Source organism: Diabrotica virgifera, chromosome 7 (genome assembly GCF_917563875.1).
Source record: "Diabrotica virgifera virgifera chromosome 7, PGI_DIABVI_V3a".
In the NCBI taxonomy this organism is placed as follows: Eukaryota; Metazoa; Arthropoda; class Insecta; order Coleoptera; family Chrysomelidae; genus Diabrotica; species Diabrotica virgifera.
In genome coordinates this window covers 48,865,741-48,891,240 of record NC_065449.1, presented here as the reverse complement: position 1 = coordinate 48,891,240, position 25,500 = coordinate 48,865,741, and the positions used below count along the sequence as shown (strand labels likewise).

The 25,500-nt window shown below is 34.0% G+C and overlaps 1 protein-coding gene across 2 annotated transcripts in view; it reads right to left on the bottom strand.

The window, feature by feature from the left end:
• The window catches only part of LOC114327833 (uncharacterized), a 59,989-nt gene continuing 34,489 nt past the window's right edge, over positions 1 to 25,500 (bottom strand). For both annotated transcript variants that reach the window (XM_028276539.2, XM_028276540.2), the window contains one exon: positions 1 to 9,366. In XM_028276539.2, the coding sequence (XP_028132340.1) occupies positions 8,944 to 9,366 (423 nt within the window). In that variant the 3' untranslated portion in view covers positions 1 to 8,943. The remainder of the gene's footprint in view (positions 9,367 to 25,500) is intronic.

Genomic DNA, 25,500 nt, shown 5'->3' with positions numbered 1-25,500 from the left:
AATGAATGCAAGCTATATTTTTAAAAACACATATATTTAATACAATTAATATTTGGCTGAATCCAACATAACAATAATGTTAGCGCCTTATTCGCAGCGTAATATACACAACCAAACTTATATGGATTCAGCATGTATTTAAAACTTGTAGCTTTTAGAAGCTACAGGTGTAATTATTTCAGCTAAAACGATAAGAAGAAGAGCTAGCGCCTAAGGACTATATACCAGATGACAGTTACGGGATCCCTAGTTATCCAATGAATGGCAGAAAGACATATATTTAAGTTTTATCGACTTAGAAAAGATAGTATGGTCTACAGACAAAGAAATTGAAGAAGTAGATAAATTCATTTATTTGGGATCAATCATGGAAAGAAAAGGAGGGTGCATGAAAGACATACAGGCAAGTATAACGAAGGCACAATTCGCCTTCAATGCGTTAAATAAAATCTGGCAAAGGAGTGAAATAACAGAGTCAACAAAAATCAATATATTTAATGCTTGTGTAAAAAGCATATTACTCTACGGAGCAGAAGCTTGGAAGCACGACGAAAGCACAAAAAAGGCTGCATACTTTTGTAAATAGGTCCTTAAGAAAGATCCTAAAAATTTAGTGGCCTAATAAAATAACTAATGAAGAACTATGGAAACGAACGAAAGAAACCAGTATAATAACAACAATCAGACAGAAGAAATGGAAATGGATCGGCCATACGTTAAGAAAAGATCCTAGTAATATCACAAGACAAGCACTCGAATATCAACCTGAGGGGACAAGGAAGAGGAGACAACCAGATAATACTGCAGAAAACAGTAACCAGAGAACACAACAGAATCGGCTTAAGTTGGGGGGAAGTGAAAACAAAGCAAGAAACAGAGGAGAATGGAAGGAACTGGTACGCAGATTAACCAGAACCAGGTTTTAGAAAACGCTGGGAATTGGTCAAAGATAAATTAAAATTTACCATGAAGCCTTTATCGGACACGAGATGTGAAAGCAGAATCGAGACAGTTAAGTCCATACTATTTCAGTTTGATGATGTTGTAGGATGGATAGAAAGTTTGAAAAATCAAACATATCAATCAGACACTCTTATAGTGGAGTCACTGAAGGTTTTCACCTCCGATTTCGTTGAACCTTCATCGATTTTCATGAAAATTGGTAAGTAGTTAGAAGATACTTCAAGGAACAAAGGTGACATGATGTTAACTTGCGCTTTTACCCTGGGGTGGTTGCCACCCCTTCTCGTGGGTGAAATTTTTTTATTAAAAATAATACCAGAAATCGATAGAGGGGAAACTTCTAAGCAAAATTTGTTATAAAAAGTTATTAACATAAAGCAATACTTTTTGAGTTATTAAATATCAAAGATTTTATTTTTTCTTAAAAAAATGCATGTTTTAAAGCTGTTTTTCACGTATTACTCAAAAACTATAAGCTTTTGTAAAAAAGTTATTATTACCAAAATTAAAGATAATAAAAAATTTAATACACTCCCTACTTAAAGAACTAAACTAATGTTATTTTAAAGTGAGTTATGGGTATAAATGTCTATTTTTTTCGACGAGTACTCAAATCTAAGTATTCAAGCTTACATAACGGGAAAACGATGCATTTTATACTTGTTAAGCACTTGTCAAAGTACTTTGGAATACCTATCAAATGAGCTTCAGTAGAAGTTAATAGCGTCAAAATTAAGCAAGTTATGATGAAAATAAGAGAACCCTTTCGACTTTTTTAGGAAAAAGTTAAAAACTAAACATACGCCATTTCCGCAAAAATTAAAATTTGTAGTAATCCTCACAAGAATTTCTTTATGTTATCATACTTAATTATTTCAACAAATTTGACCGGTTTAGAATGCATATTTTTGAAAAAAAGGTATAATTTTAAAAAATCAGAATTTTTAGAGTTATCGTACTTTTCATTTTCTTTTGATAATAACTCCAAAAATACTCAATATACGTAAAAAATGATAAATAACTAAAATTTTAGTTTTTTCTGTAGCAAATACTTTACCCATTTTACTATTTTCGTAGAGTAAAAAATAACCGAGATAGAAACGTTTAAAATTTCAATTTTGCTGCGAGAACCATGTAACCGGGGCCATTTAACCTTTTATTTTTGAAAAAGTAAGAGGTATAAATGACTATTTTGACGTTTTTGAATAGCTCTTGGAATAAAATTTTAACCAGTTATTAGATGAACTTGCTACTTTAAAATTTAACGGAGTTATTTACAAAAAAACAATAACATTTTTTAGAAAATTTTTTAAAAGATACATTTTGAAACATTTTTGGTGCATAAACTTTAATGCTATCAACTTGTTCGAGCACTTATTTGATAGAAATTTCAATGAGATTTGACAGATGTTTAATAAGTTTATGTTATAAAATGCATCATTTTCCCGGTATTTAATCTTGAATACTTAGATTTGGGTACTCGACGAAAGAAATATACATTTAATTACCTATAACTCACCTTCAGTTAACATTGAATTGTTTTTCTAGTAAGGAATTTATTTGATTTTTATTAGCCTCAATTTTGACAAGAATAACTTTTTTGTAAAAACTTATAGTTTTTGAGTTATTTATGACAAATCGGTTAAAAACGTGCATTTTTCTCACGATAAATTAAAATCTTTGATCTTTAATAACTCAAAAAGTTTTGATTTATTTTAATAACTTTATAGAGCAAATTTTGCTTATAATTTGTCGCTCTATTGAATTGTGGGGTTATTTTTTATAAAATAATTTTGGCATCCACCTCCAGGGTAAAAGCGCAAGATATCCTCTAACCACTCACCAATTTTCGTGCAAATCGATGGAGGTTCAACGAAATCGGAGGTAATAGCTCATATTCACCTTCAGTGACTGCACTATTAGTGATTGTGATTCAGTATTAAACGAAATGCTTAGTTTAGAATTTGCAATATCTTCACATGTATGGTATGAATTGCTATCGCGTGTTAATGTGATAAGCACTATGGCAATCTGTACAGATCCATTTGAGCATTGCCCTTAAACATTTTCATACACTTTGTGACTGGATCAAAGAATATCACCAAACTGGATTTGAAAAATGCTTATCTGATGCTCAACACTTTATTGACAGAAGCTGTTATGATCTGCCTAACGAATTTAAAAACAAAAGTGTAGCGAAAATAAAAAGGGTCTTTGATTAAGAGCGCGAGAAACAACCTATACAGTGTCCCAAAAGCCGGTATGAAGCAAACATTTTAACACTATACTTGATTCGATTATTAGCAATATGGATTTGAGATTTATGGCTTTAAATCAACATCATAAAAATTTCGGTTTTCTGTATGATATAAAAGTAAATTAAAAAATACTCCACACGATCAAGTATTAAAAAATGTCAAGATTTACACACAATCCTATGAGTGGGTGAGAGCAGTGACTTTCAACCTTACGAATTATATGAAGAATTACAAATAATGGTACCTAATTTACCTAATTTTATAACAGACGTGAAACAGTTGCTTCTATACATTACAGATAATAACTTAAAACAAATATACCCAAACCATTGTATAACTAGACCATTGTCCCAAACATTTACATCGTTATTAGAATATTATCAACAATACCGAAAAGTACAATATCCGCTGAAAGGAGCTTCTGGAAACTAAAACTCATTAAGGATTATTTAAGGAGTACGATGTCACAGGAAATACTTTTTATAAATATAAAATGCGAGGCTATGGGTATAGCGGGGCGATGACGAGGCTGATCTCTTCGTACTTGGCGACCGGAGTTTCAGGGTTCGGATAGGACAAGTCCTGTCCGAGCTCGGGAGCCCGGAGGCTGGAGTACCACAGGGAGCAGTCCTGTCACCCCTGCCGTACACAATATACACCGCAGACGTACCTAGAACTCCAGGTACCCTTTTGAGCCTCTACGCAGACGACACAGCGACAGCGGCCAAACACAGAAACGTAGACATAGCAGTGACCAACCTGCAAACAGCGTTAGAAGACATCGAGGAATGGAGTATAAAGTGGAAGATAGCCAAAAACTATGAGAAAACGCAAGCGGTAGTATAAAAGAAAGGTAAACAACAGCCAGAAGAACAACTGACGGTGCAGAACATCCCCATCGAGTGGAAAGACGAAGCCAAATACCTAGGAGTCATCATGGACAAAGGATTAACGTTCAAGAAACATGACGAAGCCACAGTCCAGAAATCCAACATGGCAAGAGCAACACGGAGAGGACTCACAGAAAAGAAAAGTAAAATAAGACTAAAAACTAAAATAAGGCTTATAAATAGTATAATACTTCCGATACTAACGTACGCATCTCTCGCATGGGGACACGTGTGTGATACAACAAAAAAGAAGATACAGACGGTCCACTACAATAGCCTAAGAGAAGCAGGCAAAGTCCCAAAATACGTAGCCGAACGATTCCTCTTCAGAGGACTACAGCAATTTAGAGTCACGGAGATGATGACAGACAAGGCCAGGGAAAAATTTGCAGAACTGGAGCACCATCCAAGCCCAATACTGCGAGAGATGCTAAGGTACGACGCTTTCCACCGGTGCGGTGGCATGGTTCGTAGCTCGAAAACAACAAGTGCCGAAGAAAAACGTAACACAAACGTAGGTCCAATACCACGATAACCTTAAGGTAAGACAATTATAAAAAAAATATCCAAAAAAGGCGTAAGCCACCAAAAAAATCATAAAAAACAAAAAAATCATAAAATTCTTGAGCACCAAGTCATTGGACCGAGCTCAGTGTGGCTTGATACAATGACTTGGTGCCCAAGCAAGCAATTTTAGTACCGCGGATAAGTAAATAGAAGATAAAGGCATAGAGCGCTTCACGCTGGCCTAGTTTTTGTAATTCGATTAGGGCACCACATTGGAATCTTATTACCCAGGATTCCATTGTGAAGAGCATTTGGCTACGATAGTTGTGCCCCCATCGCGCATCAGCGTGCTATGGGGGGAGGGGGGAAGGGATAGCCTGGGGCATTGGAGCGAGGTGGGGTGATCCCTGTTTTAGACTCGGGTCAAAACACCTCGCCCCAATGAATTGTTACACCCGAATGTACTTTTTCGATAGGTCACCACATAGGACCACAAGTCGGGTTGAATCAAATTGCTTGCTTGCTTGGAAAGACTTTCTGCGGTCGCAATTTTTTCTATCCAGCTGATGCAGCATCCAAGCTAGATTAGGAGCACTTAATTAATCAATTCAGCAGTGTAAAAAGAAGAAAATTTCTGTTCCTGTAATATTTAGATAAAACTGTTTTTTAACGTTGGTTGGTCTTAATATCTTAAAAATTTGTTGTAGACTAGATTTTGCACGAACAAGAGTTTAATAATGAAAATGATACATGTTTTTTATTTTAAAAAATCTGTCTTTATGCGCGAGCAGAGGGCCTGGCAAAATGTATATTGCCCATATAAAATTATGATCTTGCGCCGCCACTGTGTAACGATACGGAGTAGTGAATCAGAATGCATTTCAAACGTCTCTAGAAGAACTAATAAGAGAGATTCAAATCAGTTTGTGGCTAAATGGGTTTTACACCCGTGTTGAGCTGCCCCCCCCAACTTGCAAAAATTAAAAAACAAATAGCCCTGATTTATGAGCTATTTATGAGCTCTCATATTCCGTAAATTAAAATTTTGAGCTCGTTCCACTGAGCAGAAATTTAATATTTTAGTGGGGGGGGGGCTGAGTCAGCCCCCACCACTACTTAAAAATAGGAATATTGAATCGATTTTAGCAGCAGAATTACAAGCTATTTATGAGCTCTTGAAATGATACAGTTTCGATTTTTGAGCTCATTCCCTTCACCTCCAAACAACCCTTTAATTGATTTAACTTAAGAGAAAAATGCTGAGAAAACTTAAAATATATTGTATTGCGGATATAATTCTATATCTTATATATTCTAAGAATAAACTATTAAATCACGTGCATTTCGGTTATTGAGCTACAACACCTTCGCAAGAAAACTACCCTATCTTCACGGCTTAAGAGGGAATTGTACTTAAAATACATTAAATTAATTATTTGGCGACTACATATCATTTAATAATTTATAAGCTCCCTATTTATTTTGTATAGTGCAGTCACTGAAGGTAAAAATTAACGATTACCTTCAATTTCGGTAAACCTTCATCGATTTTCACGAAAATTGGTCAGTGGTTAGATACCTCAAGAAACAAAGGTGACATGGTGCCATTTTGCGCTTTTACCCTGAGGGTGGATACCGCCCCTTCTCGGGGGTGAAAATTATTTTATAAAAAATAACTGCATAAATAAATAAAAGGATAAATTATAAGCAACATTTGTTACGTAAAGTTATTAAAATAAGTCAATACTTTTTAAGTTATTATAGATCAAAGATTTTAATTATTCGTGAAAAAAATGCATGTTTTAAAGCGATTTTTCGTAAATCACTGAAAAACTGTAAGTTTTTACAAAAAAGTTAATAGTTGTTTAATTCGTATAGCTTATATTCTAAGAATAAACTCTTAAATCACGCGCATTTCGACTATTGAGCTACATCCCCTTCGCAAGAAAACCATCCCATATTCCCGGCTTAAGAGAGAGTAGTATGTACTTAAAATAATTTAAATTAATTATTTGGCGACTACATATCGTTTAATGATTTATGAGATTGCAAAATATACGCATCTCAATTATTGAATTGCAATTTTCTTTCTATAGTGCAGTCACTGAAGGTAAACATCAACTATGGCCTTCGATTTCGGTAAATCTCCATTCATTTTCACGAAAATTGGTGAGCGGATAAAGGATACCTCAAGAAACAAAATTAACAATAACAACTTGCGGTTTTAGCCTGGGGTATATGTCACCCCTTCTCGGGGGTTAAAATTACTTTATTAAAAATAACCCCACAAACCGAGAGAAGGACAAATTCTAAGCAAAATTTGTTATATAATGTAATTAAAATAAATCAATACTTTTTGAGTTATTAAAGATCAAATATTTTAATTTTTGTGAAAGAAAATGCATGCTTTAAAGCGATTTTTCATAAATAACTCCAATACTGTAAGTTTTTACAAAAAAGCTTTCATCACTAAAATTGAAGCTAATAAAAAATATAATAAATTGCTTACTTAAAAATAATGTAAATTTAAAGTAAGTTATAGGTAATTAAATGTATATTTTTTCGGCGACTATTCAAATCTAAGGATTCAAGCTTAAATAACGTGAAAGAAATGCATTTTATGTAACACTTACTAAATACTTGTCAAAGTACATGCTTAGAAATACCTAGGAATCAAATGAGCTCCAGAAAAAGTTGATAGCATCAAAATTTATACTCCAAAAATTTTTTGAAAAAAAATTAATTTTTTTAATAACTGTCAATTTTTATGATATTAGGCACATCCAACTATTTAAAAGGTTTCACAGGTTGGCTTAAGAGCTATAAAACTGTTTTACATTTAATCTTTCAAATACTTTATTTTTTTAGGATAATAGCATTGTATTCATAGTAAAGGGCTCGTGTTACATTGTTCTGGTAGTAAAATTTAGGCCTAAACGTTTCTATCTTCGTTATTTTGATTCATACACAAATCAAAAGACAAGTAAAATTTTTGCTAACAAAAAAAACTCAAATTTCGTTACCTATAATTTTTTACGTGTATCGAGTATTGTCGGAGTTATTATCAAAAGCAAATAATTTACGAAAATTTGAAAAATTTTGATTTTTTTAAATCATATTTAAAATAATAACTCCAACAATACTTAACTTTACTTTAAGTACAACTCTCTCAAGCCAGGAATATGGGATGGTTTTCTTGCGAAGGGGTTGTAGCTCAATAGTCGAAATGGGCGTGATTTAAGAGTTTATTCTTAGAATATAAGATATACGAATTAAACTGCTATTAACTTTTTTGTAAAAACTTACAGTTTTTCAGTGATTTACGAAAAACCGCTTCAAAACATGCATTTTTTTTCGCGAATAATTAAAATCTTTGATCTTTAATAACTTAAAAAGTATTGACTTATTTTAATAACTTTATATAACAAATTTTGCTTATAATTTGTCCTTTTATTGATTTGTGCAGTTATTTTTTATAAATTAATTTTTACCCTAAAAAGGGGCGGTATCCACCCTCAGGGTAAAGGCGCAAGGTGGCACCATGTCATCTTTGTGTCTTGAGGTATCCTCTAACCACTGACCAATTTTCGTGAAAATCGATGAAGGTTCACCGAAATTGAAGGTAATTGTTGATTTTTACCTTGAGTGACTGCACTGTACAAAATAAATTGCAATTTACTGATCTAAATGCGCGTAATTTGGGAGCTCATAAATTATTAAAAATATGTATTCGCCAAATAATTAATTTAATGCATTTTAAGTACAATTTCCTCTGAAGCCGGAAAGATGGGGTAGTTTTCTTGCGAAGGGGTTGTAGCTCAATAATCGAAATGCACGTGATTTAATAGTTTATTCTTAGAATATATAAGCTATGGGAATTATATTTGCAATACGATATATTTTAAGTTTTCTCAGCATTTTTCTCTTAAGTTAAATCAATTAAAGGGTTGCTTGGGGGTGAAGGGGATGAGCTCAAAAATCTAAACTATATCAATTTAAGAGCTCATAGATAGCTCGTAATTCTGCCGCAAAAATCGATTCAATATTCCTATTTTTAAGTAGTGTACCCCCACTAAAATATTAAATTTCTGTTGGAATTCCTCAGCGGAACGAGCTCAAAATTTTTAATTTGCGGAATATGAGAGCTCATAAGTAGCTCATAAATCAGGGCTATTTGTTTTTTAATTTTTGCAAGTGGGGGAGGGGGACAGGTCAACACGGGTTAATTTTACTGTGGCTTCGATAAATAATTAAGCGATGGAGCCCTCAGGGATCTCTAACCAGTTAGAGGGTTAAACAAAATGTAACTAGGTTGCTTTATTGTTCTATCTCATGATTTCTCTTGCAACTGACGGTTTAACTGTTGGGGCTGGATCAAAGTTAGAAGCTTTACAAGTAACATAGAATTTTAGCAATTCGACAGCAGTTTCCATTGTTTTAAGGTAGTGATGGTAGAAGGCATAGTCTCTTTGTACTCTTTTAGTCCGACGAGATTTACCATCGAGATTGGCTAAGTCCTCCTTTGGTGCCTCAGCATATGGATTTGGATATATTAACTCCTTTTTTAGTGTGATCTTGAATAGAAGTTTAAGTCTACACATAAATATTTTTAAATCGCGTACCGCCCACTTGAATAAACCATCATATTCTAAGGTATCTTCCCGGCCTTCCTGGTAGGAGTATGTTATTTGAAGTGCTCCAAGGCATCTTGTTAAATCGTCGTTTAAATCTCTTAGGCATTTTTCTGGCTAAAATTAAAATATTCGGTTAATCATGTTTTTTTCCGAACAATGGCTTTGGCAGAGCCAAATTAGCCAGACTTGTTTGTGATTGATTGCAGATTTATAGTCATAAATTTCTTATTTCATAACAAGTACATACTACAATATTATATTTATAGATAATATACCTTGTGTTGCTTTTTATTTTGTTTTTTAATTAGTTTACTGTGCTTTTTTAAATATATATTTTAATTTGTGGTAATAGCTATTTGTATAACAAGGGAGGAAAGTGCTACTTTTCCTCCCGAGAATGAAGTTTACTGCCCGACGCGTAGCGGAGGGCAGTAATCATTCAAGGGAGGAAAAGGCACTTTACTCCCATGTTATACATATGGTTTTTCCACCTTCCTTAAATAACAAGTCTTTTTTCATTTTTACTTAATTTATTTATGTAACTAACCAACAAAATTTATTAAAACTAAAACCAACAAGTAGGTACAATATAACTGTCAACTGTCAAATATAAGTCAAATTATTAATGTAAACATTGTTAAATCAAAATAACAATTTACTGTTTTTTACCATTCTGCAAAATACAGGGTGTTTTATAAATAAACGTTAAAATATATAGATACTTACCTAATGGAAAATAAATATTGTACAGGGCGTCAATAAGTTATATTTCATGAATGAAATACCATGAGGTCACTTTTACTTTTCCTCCCTAGGGAGGAAAAATATTTTCCTCCCTAGGGAGGAAAAGTACAACTTTGCTCCCTATAATCAGGTCCTGAAAAGTATACTTTCGGTAGAGGTAGGTGGAAAACAATTTTTTACTTCTTTACAAATTATGCCCAGTTAGTACATATTACGTTTACAACTTGTGTTTACATAATTTAACATGTTTATAAAGAAGATGAAAAATTTCCATATCATTTGTAAATATTGGGAAGCAATACTTTAAATTTTTTAATTCATTATAAAGGTCGTGTGTGTTATTTATGTGCAAATGACATTCTAATATGACATGTGTTGTAGTATAGTATAGTTGATCCAAAAGATGGCATAACCCAGACATCCAAAGTGAAAGTTATCCTTTAACACCAAATTGTTCTATATGGTCCACACAATGTCCAGAAAAAAGTCACACCATTTTGAGCGTCGGGTTTGGGGGGGAGAGGGGGGAGAAATCGGTAAATTCGTAGTTTTTTAAGTTTTTCGCCAATATTTCTAAAACTATGCGGTTTAGCATGAACAACCTTGTGTACAAAACTGTTCTACATTAAATTTGAAATAAAAAAGGCCCTATGCATAATCTTTCTAGAATAAATGGTTCCAAAGTTACGGAGGTAGTACAGTATAACTGGTCCAAAAAAGGCCTAACCCAAACATCCAAAGTAAAAGTTTTCCTCCAACACCAAAATGTTCTATATGGCCCACATATTGTTCAGTAAAAAGTTACACTATTTTGAGCTTCCGGTTTGGGAGGGAGATGGGAGAGAAGCCGGTAAATTGGTAGTTTTTTTAGGTTTTTCGACAATATTTCTAAAACTATGCTTTAGCGTAAACCATGTTGTATACAAAAATGTTCTATAATGTGAAATTTAAAACAAAAAATGTTCCATATATAATTGTTATAAAATCAACGGTTCCAGAGTTACGGAGGGTGAAAAGTCGAGGTTTTCGATACTTTTTGTATTTTTTGGGCAATATTTATAATATAATTAAACCAAAAACCCAGACATCCAAAGTGAAAGTTATCCTCCAACACCAAATTTTTCTATATGGTCCACATAATGTTCAGAAAAAAGTCACACCATTTTGAGCGTCGGGTTTGGGGGGAAGAGGGGGAGAAATCGGTAAATATAAAAAGTATCGAAAACCTCCATATTTCACCCTCCGTAACTCTGGAACCGTTGATTTTATAACAATTATGTATAGAACCTTTTTGGTTTTAAATTTTATGTAGAACATTTTTCTATAGAACATTCCTTACGCTAAAGCACAGTTTTAGAAATATTGACGAAAAACTTAAAAAAAACTACTAATTTACCGGCTTTTCCCCCTTCTCCCCCCCAAACCGGACGCTTAAAATGGTGTAACTTTTTACTGAATAATATGTGGACAATATAGAACCATTTGATGTTGGAGGAAAACTTTTACTTTAGATGTCTGGGTTAGGCCTTTTTTGGACCAATTATACTATACTATCTCCGTAACTTTGGAACCGTTCATTTTAGAAGGATTATGCATACGACCTTTTACAAATTGTAAATTTAATGTAGAACGTTTTTGTATAGAAAGTTGTTCATGCTAAACCGCATAGTTTTAGAAATATTGACGAGAAACCTAAAAAACTACGAATTTACCGATTTCTCCCCCCTCTCCCAACCAAACCCGACGCTCAAAATGGTGTGACTTTTTTCTGAACATTATGTGGACCATATAGAACAATTTGGTGTTGGAGGATAACTTTCACTTTGGATGTCCGGGTTGTGCCATTATTTGGATCAATTATATCATACTTGTTTGTTTCACGATTTGGGGGGAGAGGGGGGAGAAATCGGTATATATAAAAAGTATCGAAAACCTCCACATTTCACCCTCCGTAACTCTGGAACCGCTGATTTTATAACAATTATGTATACAACATTTTTGGTTTTAAATTTTATGTAGAATATTTTTGTATAGACCATTGTATACGCTAAAGCATAGCTTTAGAAATATTGACGAAAAACGTAAAAAAACTACTAATTTACCGACTTTTCCCCCATCTCCCCCCAAACCGGACGCTCAAAATGGTGTAACTTTTTACTGAACAATATGTGGAGCATATAGAACAATTTGGTGTTGAAGGAAAACTTTTACTTTGGATGTCTGGGTTAGGCCTTTTTTTTGGACCAATTATATTATACTACCTCCGTAACTTTGGAACCGTTCATTTTAGAAGGTTTATGCATAGGGCCTTTTTTATTTCAAATTTAATGTAGAACAATTTTGTGTAGAAGGTTGTTCATGCTAAACCGCTTAGTTTTAGAAATATTGACGAGCAACGTAAAAAACTACGAATTTGCAGATTTTTCCCCCTCTCCCCCAAACCCGACGCTCAAAATTGTGTGACTTTTTTCTGAACATTATGCGGACCATATAGAACAATTTGGTGTTGGAGGATAACTTTCACTTTGGATGTCTGGGTTTGGGTCTAACTATACCATACTATTAGATCTCCGATTTTGCCAAAAGTACAATTGGGAGTATGTCACAAGCCGATTCTACGTATGTAAGGGTATGTATAGATATGCGCGTCGCGCACTTCGCGCCGTGTGTGCCGCTTGCGTTCGTGGCGCCGGCAAAAGTTGGATCATGTGCGCACAGTTTGTGTGCCGCTTGAAAACACGTACTAACGCGTACTTATCATTACTAATTTAACGAACCCGGCACAAACGCGTCTCGCACACACGGCGCGAAGTGCGCGGCGCGCATATCTATACGGTTCTCAACGGGCATATTCTCAAGAAGATGGTTTTACACAGACATTTTATAAATACCATTAATCGGCTGAGAGCCAATCATGGGTGTAAGAGCATGATTGGCTCTCAGCCGATTAATCATCATCATCACACAGCCAAATTTGTCCACTGTCGGACATAGGCCTCCTCAAGATGTCTCCACCCTTCTCTGTCCTGGGCAGCTGCAATCCAGTTTGTCGCTATTCTCTTAATATCGTCGGTCCATCTGGTAGGTGGTCTTCCACGACTTCGTTTGTCCGCCCTTGGCCGCCACTCTAAGATCTTCTTTGTCCATCTGTTGTCTCTCTGTCTTGCGACGTGTCCTGACCATTTCCACTTCAACTTCGTAATACGCTTTATGATGTCTTCCACTCCAGTTCCTCGCCGTAAATCATCATTTCGTATTCTGTCTCTCAAAGTTAGGCCAAGCATGGATCTTTCCATTTTTCGTTGTGCTAATTGTAATAATTTTCTTATTGATGTTTTAGTCAATGCCAGTGTTTCAGCTCTATAAGTAAGCACCGGAAGTACGCACTGGTTAAATGCTTTTCTTTTTAGCTTTATTGGGATATTTTCCTTGAACACGTCTCTTAGTTTGCCATACGCTGCCCATCCTAAAGCTATTCTTCGAGATAATTCGCATGTTTGGTTGTCTCTACTTATTTTAGGCCCAGATAGATGTATTTGTCAACTGTTTTGATATGGCAGTTTTCTAGTTTCAATGGTCCGCTAGGTGCTAAATTGGTCATCATTTTAGTTTTACCAAAGTTTATTTCCAACCCTACTTTTTGAGAAACTCGTTGTAGTTCTTGCAGCATTTCGTAGGCTTCCTTTAAGTAGTCGGTTATTAAATCTATATCATCTGCAAATCGTAGGTGGTTCAGCCTTTCGCCATCGACATTCAAACCTCTGTTTTCCCATTCTAACATCTGGAATGCATGCTGCATTACGGCATTGAATAGTTTTGATGACATGTTGTCTCCTTGTCTAACTCCCCTTTTTAGTTTTATTTTTTGAGTTTGGGTATAGAGGTTTATTGCTGTTGTGGCATTTGCATATATATGTTGAATAATGTTGGAATATCGGTAGTCGATTCTACAATCTCTCAAAGCTCTTAAGATGGCTACCATTTTGATAGTGTCAAAGGCTTTTTTGTAGTCAACAAATACTAGAACTAGCGGCCGGTTGTACTCCACAGTTTTTTCGATTAGGACCTTTAGGCAAGTTAGATGGTCATTTGTACCATACCCAGGGCGGAAACCTGCCTGTTCTCTAGGTTGGCATGTTTCTAGCTTGTTCTCAATTCTGGCAGTGATTATTCGAGCAAACAATTTATACAGGTGGTTTAGAAGACTAATTGGCCTATAGTTTTTGAGGCCTGTTTTATCTCCTTTCTTATGTATGAGGAGCGTTATAGAATTATTCCATTCAGCTGGTATGGCTTGGTTTCCTAAGCATATATTGAAACGGTGTTTGATTGCCCTGATGAGAGCAGAGCCTCCGATTTTTAGCGCGTCTGCCACTACTCCATCCTCTCCTGGTGCTTTGTTATTTTTCATTTTCTTTAAAGTATGATAGATTTCAGCCGTTGTTATCTCGGGAATATCCTCTGAATCTTGATTCATAGGTTCAGCCGATTAATGGTATTTATAAAATGTCTGTGTAAAACCATCTTCTTGAGAATATCCTAGGGTTACAATGAGCAAAATTTGACTCAGTATTACATTCTCTGTAATGCAATTGTCAAATATTTTTATACGTTTTACTAATAGTAGGGGAGCGAAGTATGCTAAATGTGCAGTCACTCTTGCGCTTTGGGGACATATTGGGTTGTGAAGAGTAGATCCTAAAACCAAAACAAGTTAAGTAAAGTTTTCCATTTTAGTGGGCGCTTGCCATTTTCTAATTTAATTTTCCATTTCCAACAATGTTTTTTTCCGATTATAGCGCTAACTATCCATAATTTGAAAAAATGTTTCGAATGAAAGATGCTTATTTTTACGTAAAGAATCCAAATCTGGAATAAAAATTTGGGGCTCCTATTTAAGATTTTAAAGTAACCCCCACCCCACCTCCGTGGGGGGTTGTGTTTGATACCATTCGATAGATTTTTCTAAATTAAATATTGATTAAGTGTATTTTGCAGTTTTTCGATCTAATGTTTATTTTGCGAAATATCGCGGGATTTGTATTTAAAATTTTAAATTTACCCCCAACCCTCTCCGTGGGGGGTCATGTTTGGTATCATTCGATAGATTTTTAAAAAATATTGAACACGTATTTTTAAGTTTTTCGATCTAACGTTCATTTCGCGAATTATTTGGTTATTTTTTGTGAAACTTTTTAACTCGTCCAGTTCCTTACGCCCCGATCAAATCGTCAGATTTTTGAAATGTACACTGTTTTGCATGTCCTTAACTTACCTTATCTTAATCTGACAATTTCAAGTATTTTTAAGGATAGATTTTTTTTCCGGCCCCCCTTAACGAACTCCCTTGTGTTAAGAGCCAATATATGGTAGAGGTACATCTGCAGGGCGCCAGGTTTCTCGCCATATGATAATCTAAAGCGCTCGATAACAGCAAAAATCCCCGCTTGGGCTCCCCTACCATAAATTTTAAATTATTTAGTCCAAGCTGTGGGTGAAAAATAGGTCGATTTCGGGATATAATTTAGGAATTTTTGAAACCTATCAGGGGTTGTAAAGGACCATGCCAGGAATAACATCTACTAAAATGTAACCAAAAATTTTGGGAGCTTTTTTAATTATGACGTTTTTCATTTGTTAAATTTGCAATTTTTAAAGATTTTTAATTTTGCAACTTAGGATATTAATTTTAGAGAAAAACTTTGTAGTAGAAAGTTGTAGTAAATTAAAAAACCTACAATTTGAGCTGCGGCAAGTTTAATTTTGTTAATTTGTTATTGCAAAACAGCTTACGAAAATCAAAAATGGCCGTTTTGTGGAAATGCATTATTTATTGTAAAAATAACTTCTTTTTATTCTTTAAGGCTTTAAAATGAATATTCTAAACATAAAAATTGTGAACCCCGATTAGTGAACTTGTTGCTTGGATATTATAAATTATTTATCACGAGAGGTCAAACGTCGAAGGCTGTAACATTTAAAAAAAATCGTAGAGAGTTAATTCTAGATCCATTCTCCTTCTAATGACTTATATTTTCATAATCTGATGTAAATAAATGCGTAAAGTATTTTTCAACTTCTTATTTTGGGTTTGAAAATAAGGGGGCAAATTTCGTTATAAACATTTAGAACTGAAGCGGACCCTATACATTCTATGAGTTTTTAACTTGCAGATTGTTGTTGCTGAAGACAAAACGAAGATTTAAAATAAAATAAAAATTTTCTACGACCAACTGAAGCGGAGATAATTGTTTTTGTTTTCTTAAATCGTAATGACTATTTAAAACAATTAAGGAATTATTTTACAGTCATTCACTAAAGAAAGACCTGTATTATCTTAAAATAAAAGTTATTTTAAGAGAAAATTACATTTAATTATTAAAAATGATTTTTAAAGTTGAATGAAGATTTATTTTGCTTTACGATTGTGATTTATTGTATCGGTCGCTCGGTAACAACTTTGTACACTGAACACGTTTTTTGCACCAAATTTTAAAGAACCGCTTAGATTGGCATGAATTTTGGCATACACATAGATAACATGTCAACGAAGAAAAATGATATTGGTCCGATGTGTGCTTTTGCCCTGGGGGTGAGTTTCACCCCTTATGGTAGGTAAAAAAATATATGTTCAAAATAAGCACGGAAAGGGATAAAATGACTAATTCCAATTAACTTTTGTTCTATACCATTTTTTCACAAGTTAATACCTTTCGAGTTATTTGCGAGTAAATATGTTCATTTTTTAACAACAAAAAACAAGTTTTTAGGCGGTTTTTTGCAAATAACTCAAAAAGTAAAACAAATATCCTAAGCTGTAAAATTTAAAATATTTAAAAGCAAAATAAATAAATAACAAACATCATAACTAATGAGCTCCCAAAATGCTTGGCTACATTTTAGTGGTTCCTGGCATTTTCCTTCACAATACCTGATAAGTTTCAAAAATTCCTGAATTATAACACGTTTTTTTACCCACAGCTAGGGGTAATTTCAATAAAATAATAGTAGACCTGGATCCCGCGTACCAAAAGAAGTTGATTAAGGCCATTGGTACATAATTCGCAAATATTTTACGGCTATCCCTACTTTTTCTGTCTTTACTCGACAAATTACGTGTAGTAAAATTCACGCTGGTATTATGGATACAGGAATAAAAAACCGCTAAACGCCGTAAAAATGAGTGGCGCATACAATATTCCAGCTACAAGAGGTCTGATATGAATATTACGTGGCGCGAAAATTTGTATTTTCATTTTGATGCAAAACAAAATTCTAGTTTTATTTTAAAAGATTTTTTCATAATATTTGCCCAATTTGAAGTAAAACGCGCCACAAAAGAGTAACTTTGATACAGTTTGAATTTTGAAACTCTTTTATGGCGCGTTTACTTCAAATTTAGCAAATCTGAAAAAATCTTTTAAAATAAAACTTGAATTTTGTTTTGCATCAAAATGAAAATACATTTTCGCGCCACGTAATATTTATATCAGATCTTTTGTAGCTGGAATATTGTATGCGCCATTCATTTTTACGGCGCTTAGCGGTTTTTTATTCTTGTATCAGCAGGAGTTTTTCAAAGTTATTTATAAATTAATTGTATAAAGTTAAATGCAATGTTTCTCGATTACACGTTAAGCTTTATAAATGGTCGCCTTTGTCGCATTATCTCCCAAATGATCTAGTGTCCATCGAATGTACACTAGATTTTTTTTTCTATTCGAAATACATTGAAAAAATATTGGGATGGCCGGTAAATGAACTCGGATTGCCCGTTGCCAGATCAAATTAGCGTCGTAACCACTTCTTCTTCTTCTTCTTCAGCCTGTGTTCGTCCACTGCTGGACATAAGCCTCTTCCATTTCCATTTAACCACTACATCTACATAAACAATTTAGGGAATAATCGTTAATTGGATTTTAATTTTGTAGCTTAATAACTTCTAAACGGCTTAACCGATTTTGTTCACTAAACATGAGTTTGAAACGTATTGACAAGTAGTATCTTATACATCTAAGGTCAAGTATGATAACTGAAGCTATTATAGGAATTATTGAGCTTGAAAAACCGTTTTTCTCATAAGGAATAGATTTGATCATATTTATGAAGCCTATAACTTAAAAATTCGAATTTTTCCGAATATTAGGTATACTCCTTTAGATTCGTCTAGAGTCCTTCTACAAACGCTCAGTTATTGGCGTAATTCGTAGGTTGAAATTTTGAGTAATTGTCGAAAAACCTAAATTTTCAAAGTTTAGTTTTTCAGTTTTTCGGCTATACTGAGCCTACACTGAGCTACTATCAGCTATACTGAGTATGTCTGATCCTGACAACTTAGACACCAGTTGAAAGCTTAAGTCAACGCTATTGATTTGGTGTATTTACTGTTCCTATCTCTCTTCTTGAACCGAAGATAAATGCCGCCAAAAAATATGCCGTTATGTACCTACCAAATCTTATAGCTGGTTTATGGGTAGTCAAAACTCACAAGCTACACCGGTTCTGAATCGGCCCTCACACCCTTTTCAAACACAGAAAAAAAATTTAGATCGGTTTAACTTTTCTACACACATACATACATACATATCCACAAACATTTTCCATTTTTTAAATAAAAATTGACTCATACAGTGTGTCAATTTGAAAAGTTGCCACCCCCTATCATTTGGTCCCTACAGAAAATCTAAAAACATGCAAAAACACGTGAAATTTATTTGTGAGGGGGACATTTTGTTGACATGTTTTCAACTAAATTACATCAACCCTATAGCGGCGGCGGAAACAACCCACAAAATCTTTAATGGAAAGGGGGTTGAGTGATACCTCATTTTAAAGGTCATTAAATTACCTTTTTAAAAATACCACATGCCTTATATTTCTTTTCAGTACTTTTGGAAAAATCTTGGACTCAAGACTCTAAAAAATTTTGGAGCTCTGAACTCTATACTTAATATCTTTAAGGTTTTACTTGATGTTTCTAAAAAAAACTTTAAAAAAATACTCTAAATACTTCAAAACCCCAAAAAAATTTCAATTTGGAGTTCAATACTCCAAAAAAATTTTTGGAGTTCTGAATTCGATATTTAATTAAAATTAATTATAAAAAAATTAAAATTACTGAAAAGAAATATAATGTATATGGTATTTTTGAAAAGGTAATCTAACGACCTTTAAAATCAGGTATCACTCAACCCCCCTTTCCATTAAACATTTTGGGGGTTGTGTCTGCCCCAGCTAGAGGGTTAGTGTAATTTAGTTGAAAAGTGGTCTATAAAATGTCCCCCTCACAAATAAATTTGACGTGTTTTTGTATATTTTTAGATTTTCTATAGGGACCAAATTATAGGGCTGGCAACTTTTTAAATTGACACCCTATATGTCTGAGCTCGGTAACTTTTGAACGGTATAACCGATTTTCAAAATTAGACGTGTGTTGGAAAGGTAATAATCGCTTTTATTAGAAGCCGTATAGGTCGGAGTTAAGTTTTTGGGAGTTTTGGGGACGAGAACGAAAAGCAGACCCTAAATAGGAAGGGCCGTAAAATCCACACCCTTGGACCAAATTGGATGGTTGACATATGAATGGGTGAGTCTTTTTCTAAAATTTAAGATGGGAGTTGGCCCAATTTTCAATTCAGTCAGATTTAGAAAATCGAAAATTTCGTGTATAAATAGTGTCGCGTGTAGGGGGTGTAGGTGTGCGCCACTGGCGAGAACTGCCGTTCTCTGATAACGTAATCATTACTAGAATGTCATTCTACTTGCAAATATCATCATTAACTTAAAGAGATGGCTTTTGAATGTTCTTGGATAACTGTTATTATTTTTTGTATAATTGCAAATATTATTAATTCAGTTAATAAATGTGATAATTTTTTACTATAAAACTATATATTCAGTGATTGTAATAATTTATATTATATATATAGTCGCTAAAACACCCCCGTGGGGGTAGCGCCGCCTTTACAGGCTCTCTAGATCCATGTTTTCGAGGTGGATCAGTCCTCCGTTCTTCTCTTTCTTAAACTGCATTACATATCCGGTTCCAGCTCCTTCTGTCTCTTGATTTTCCTGCTCTAAGTAATGTTCTTATATTCCATGACGCTATTCTTATAACACCTCCCTCTCATTTTTTCTTTTTTGTATTACCCTTTCTTTCTTTCTTTTTGCTAATCTTGCTTGTTCTCATATTCTTTTGTATCATTGCCTTGTCCATTTTTCGTGCCGTTGTCGTCATAATGTGTTTCCGTTCCAATTCTAGTTTTTTAATGTTTGATTTTCGTTTACTTTCTTTATTTTTTCTCTTGGATCTAGTTCTGTGTCTCCGTTTGGTGATCTTTCACTCACTGTTCTCGTTCCAGTTTTATTCTTTGTAGTTTCTGCCATATTATCATCTATAAAATCTTCGGAATCGCTGTTCCATCTTTTGACCTGGTCTGTATCGTACTCGTCTCCGTTAATTATTAACTTATTATATTTTATCTTTGCGTTGTACCCTTTCATCCTTGCCTCTTTCATGTGTTTTATAAGTGTTTTGCATTGTTCGATTATGGTTTTTGGATAGTCTTCGTTAACAAACCATTTCGAGCCTTTTAATTTCCATGTAGCTTTAAGAATTTCCGTTCTTGTATTCCCACTTCTTAGCTCTACCAGGACTGGTCTTTCAGAATTTCTAGTTTTGTCTCCTATTCTTCTAATTTCTGTGACCTCTTGGTTGGCTTTGCAAGGTATTTCCATTTTGTTGATGATGTCTTGTACTTTGTTTACCAGTATTTGTGTGTCCTCATCGCTTGTTTCTTCAATGCCGTGTATTATCAGGTTTTTTCTCTTCATATCCCTTTCTATTTGTTCTATTCTATTTTTATGTTGATGCAGCTCTTGTTTGAGAAGTTCATTTTCCTTTTTAAGTTCCTGATTCGTATTTTTTAGTTGTTCCAGCTCACTTTGGATCCCATCTAATTTTTCTTCTATTCTCATTCCTCTATCTTCTATTCTATCTAGTTTTTCCCGCAGTTCCTTTATAAATTCCTCCATTTCTTCTTAGTGAGAGTTTCCACAAGTTCCGCGTCTCCCGTACAGTTCGTGTTAAAGACCTGCTCAATCCAGCCCCAACCCGTACGAGAGCTAGCTTACCTTGCTTCTTTCTCACTTTTCTTTATTTCGAATAATTCTGGAGCCGCCTCTGTATTTTGGCGTTTGCCTTGTCAGCGACAGTTCTTATCAGAACTTGTTTTTGTTCTCGAATTAAATAAAATATAGATGTAAATAAATGGTATATCCTTATTGTAAAAATGGACAATATATGGAAATTAATTAAATAGTCTATTAATTTTCAGAACTTACTTTGGTAATCAGAAGCCTGTTTGTTCACTTAAGCATTGGTGTTAATCACTTCAATTAAATGACTTTGTTTTCGCTAAAAATAGCCAATTTATTACGAGTGTAACTTCGATGCTACTGTTGTAAACAATGCCAGAACCGGACTCGGTTTTATATTATAGTCAAAAAGTTAAATTTTAAACGCTATCTACTGCGAATCTACAAACAGGGCGAATTTTCGATATTTCGTTAGAGATATCGGAAAAAGTTATTTGGAAAAGTCGTTCCAAATATTATTCTAACCCCACGAAACCAAATTTAATGACAAAATTCGTACTTTTAGTTTTTTCAATATTTGTAGTCAGGATCCTAAAACATACAATTTGTCTATCCCGAGATGCATCTCGGGACAACCATTGTCGAAGGCGCAAAAAAATGTAGCCTAACCTAGGCTACGAGAGACGCATATTGATCATTCTGTTCTGTTCTTTGGGCGGATTTGAAAAGCGCCTGACTTTAGGATAATACATAATACACATAGTTTCAAAAGTTATGCATCACCCCTCGTATTCCGAATCCGTATCTTTATCACATATTTAATGGGTCTTTTTTTATAAAAAATATACCATTTTTGGTTTTTTATTTTATTTGATTACCCATTTAATGGACCTGGTTTTGCCAAGGTGTAAATATTTGAAAAATTTATTCTGTGAAATTTTTGAAAACGTGATTAAAAATGAATTATACTTTAATTTCTGAGTTGGAGTAGTAATTTCTAGTTGAAGAAGGCCATTCACAGCGGTTAGTGGCGGAAAGAGTGGATGTTTCTTAAAGTGATGTCTCACGGATATGGAATAGGTTACTGGAGACAAACTCGATATGAAATAGAGCTCGGTCTAGTCGACCCCGAGTTACCAATGATCGACAGAATAGATATATCAGAATTTCCATCTGTAAAAATTCTTCTATGTCTGTGCCAGCCCTCCAAAGAGAATTCAGGCATGCTACAGGAGTCAGAGTATCGTTGGCTACAATAAGAAGAAGCATTTTAGACTCAGATGTGAGGAGTCTTCGATCAATAAGAGTCCCTCAGCTACAATCTAGACATGTTTTGGACCGCCTCCAGTGGGCTCAAGAACACATACAGCTTCCCCAAAAATTTTGGAATTTTGTGCTTTTTCCAGACGAGACCAGAATCTGTTTAAACAGTGATAACCGGCGAATTTGTGTGTGGCGAGAGCCAACAAGAGCTGCACAACTAGCCACACACGAATTCGCCGGTTATCATTATTTAAACAGATTCTGGTCTCGTCTGAAAAAAGCGCAAAATTCCAAAATAGTTGGGGGAGCTGTATGTGTTCTTGAGCCCACTGGATGCGGTCCAAAACATGTCTAGGTTGTAGCTGAGGAACTCTTATTGGTCGAAGACTCCTCAAACCTGAGTCTAAAATTCTTCTTCTTATTGGAGCCAACGATATTCTGACTCCTGTAGCATGCCTGAATTCTCCTTGGAGGGCTGGCACAGATATAGAAGAATTTCTACAGATGGAAATTCTGATATATCTATTCTGTCGATCATTGGTAACTCGGGGTCTACCAGACCGGGCTCTATTCCGTATCGAGTTTGTCTCCAGGAACCTGAGACATCACTCTGAGAAACACCAACCCTTTCCGCCACGAACCGCTGCGAATGGCCTTCTTCAACTAAATCGATAATTCTTATACGGTCCAACTCAGAAATTAAATTATGATTTATTTTTAATCATGTTTTCAAAAATTTCACCAGAATAAATTTTTCAAATGTTTACACCTTGGCAAAACCAGGTCAATTAAATGGGTAATCAAATAAAATAAAAAACCAAAAATTGTATATTTTTTAAATCTTGAATGGGTTGCATGTGAGAGTTCATTTTAAATGAAGTAAAAGTCAGACTTACTCTCAATCTTTATTATAACTTCCGACGACCGGTTTCGCTCTTTACACATTGTAGAGCATCTTCAGGTCAAAGGTAACAAGTTACAAAATGCTACAAATAAAAACCAGAATTAGAACATTGTCTGGTTTTAAAAGATGCTAAAGATCCATATGATCAAGCCAATGTTGAATAACATACATAAAAGTAGCGAAATAGCATACCCATGCACATGCAAGCATTCTTGGGGGTGGTGATACAAAACCACCCTCAAACGCTACAACATGCGCAGAAGTATGCTATACATAATCATGCAATCATAACGTGTCGTACTTACATTCGGATACAAGGTGCCATCAACTCAGTTTTCATTATCATGATGTTTCTTTTAAAGTTATGTTAACGGGATATGGTGGAATAGACGGGCGATGCAGCAAAGGTAAGCAAATCTATGGGAATTAGGAGTTCTTGAGGGTGATGAGATAGTTGGTGCAAGTTAACCAGCAAATCTATGTCTGTTGTTATGTTTGTGGAAATCAAATTAGTGAATGACTTTTTACAATTTTTAATGTGTGTTGATTTTAAAGGTTTTATTTTATTTTATTTTATTTTAATTTTATCTATATTTATATGTATATTAAAGAATTCTATTTATTATTAATGTAAGATTGACAACGTTTGGATCGTAAATGTATTGAGTAATTATTGTGTATGTTAGAATTTGATTGTGCAGTTGTAAAAAGATTATTTTAAGGTCAAAACCAGATCTGTGACGTGTACTGCTCGTGTGGGACTATTGTTCTAATAAGAGGAGTAGGGTGATCGAAAGTTTATTAATTGTAGTTAAAATGCCATATTGGCAGTCAAATAATAAAATAATAAATAGCAATACAAAAGGTGGATTTAAATTAAATTAACAATTAAAAACAGCAATGTAGGCAAACAAAACATTACAATTTAATGGTGGAGAATTGGAATAGAAATTAAATTGAAATATAATTGTAATAGGAAGTAATTGTTTGTGAACAGCAAATATGTTATAAGGGATATAAGCTATGGATAGATAGTTAATAAACTATTGAACTAGATAATGGAAATTGGTAGTAAATTATACTTTCTTGGTATACCTACATTGTGCTATAAATTTTGTCAATAAATAAATACTTGCTAGTTATGTAAATTCACCTCACATAGAAACACACAGGACAAAGGACGATACAACAAAAAGAGGGATTGTTTAGTTCTGGAGCACTACATTTGATTATTTTACTACATTTACTTTTTAATTTCTTAAAATCTTTCTTCAGGTGTCAGTTTTTTAAATTTGTGTTTTTTATTTATAAATTATTGAGGGAATTATGAAGTATGAAGTGTCAGAACAAGCTAGGTTAGTTGTCTAATTCTTCTTCTCCATCATGTGTTGAGGGTTGCCAATCAGCAATACTAACGTGGTTGTATAATGTATTACTTCATGAATATTTGAAACAGAATGTTGGCAACCCTCAACACATGATGGAGAAGAAGAATTAGACAACTAACCTAGCTTGTTCTGACACTTCATACTTCATAATTCCCTCAATAATTTATAAATAAAAAACACAAATTTAAAAAACTGACACCTGAAGAAAGATTTTAAGAAATTAAAAAGTAAATGTAGTAAAATAATCAAATGTAGTGCTCCAGAACTAAACAATCCCTCTTTTTGTTGTATCGTCCTTTGTCCTGTGTGTTTCTATGTGAGGTGAATTTACATAACTAGCAAGTATTTATTTATTGACAAAATTTATAGCACAATGTAGGTATACCAAGAAAGTATAATTTACTACCAATTTCCATTATCTAGTTCAATAGTTTATTAATATCTATCCATAGCTTATATCCCTTATAACATATTTGCTGTTCACAAACAATTACTTCCTATTACAATTATATTTCAATTTAATTTCTATTCCAATTCTCCACCATTAAATTGTAATATTTTGTTTGCCTACATTGCTGTTTTTAATTGTTAATTTAATTTAAATCCACCTTTTGTATTGCTATTTATTATTTTATTGTTTGACTGCCAATATGGCATTTTAACCACAATTAATAAACTTTCGATCACCCTACTCCTCTTATTAGAACAATAGTCCCACACGAGCAGTACCCGTCACAGATCTGGTTTTGACCTTAAAATAATCTTTTTACAACTGCATAATCAAATTCTAACATACACAATAATTACTCAATACATTTACGATCCAAACGTTGTCAATCTTACATTAATAAT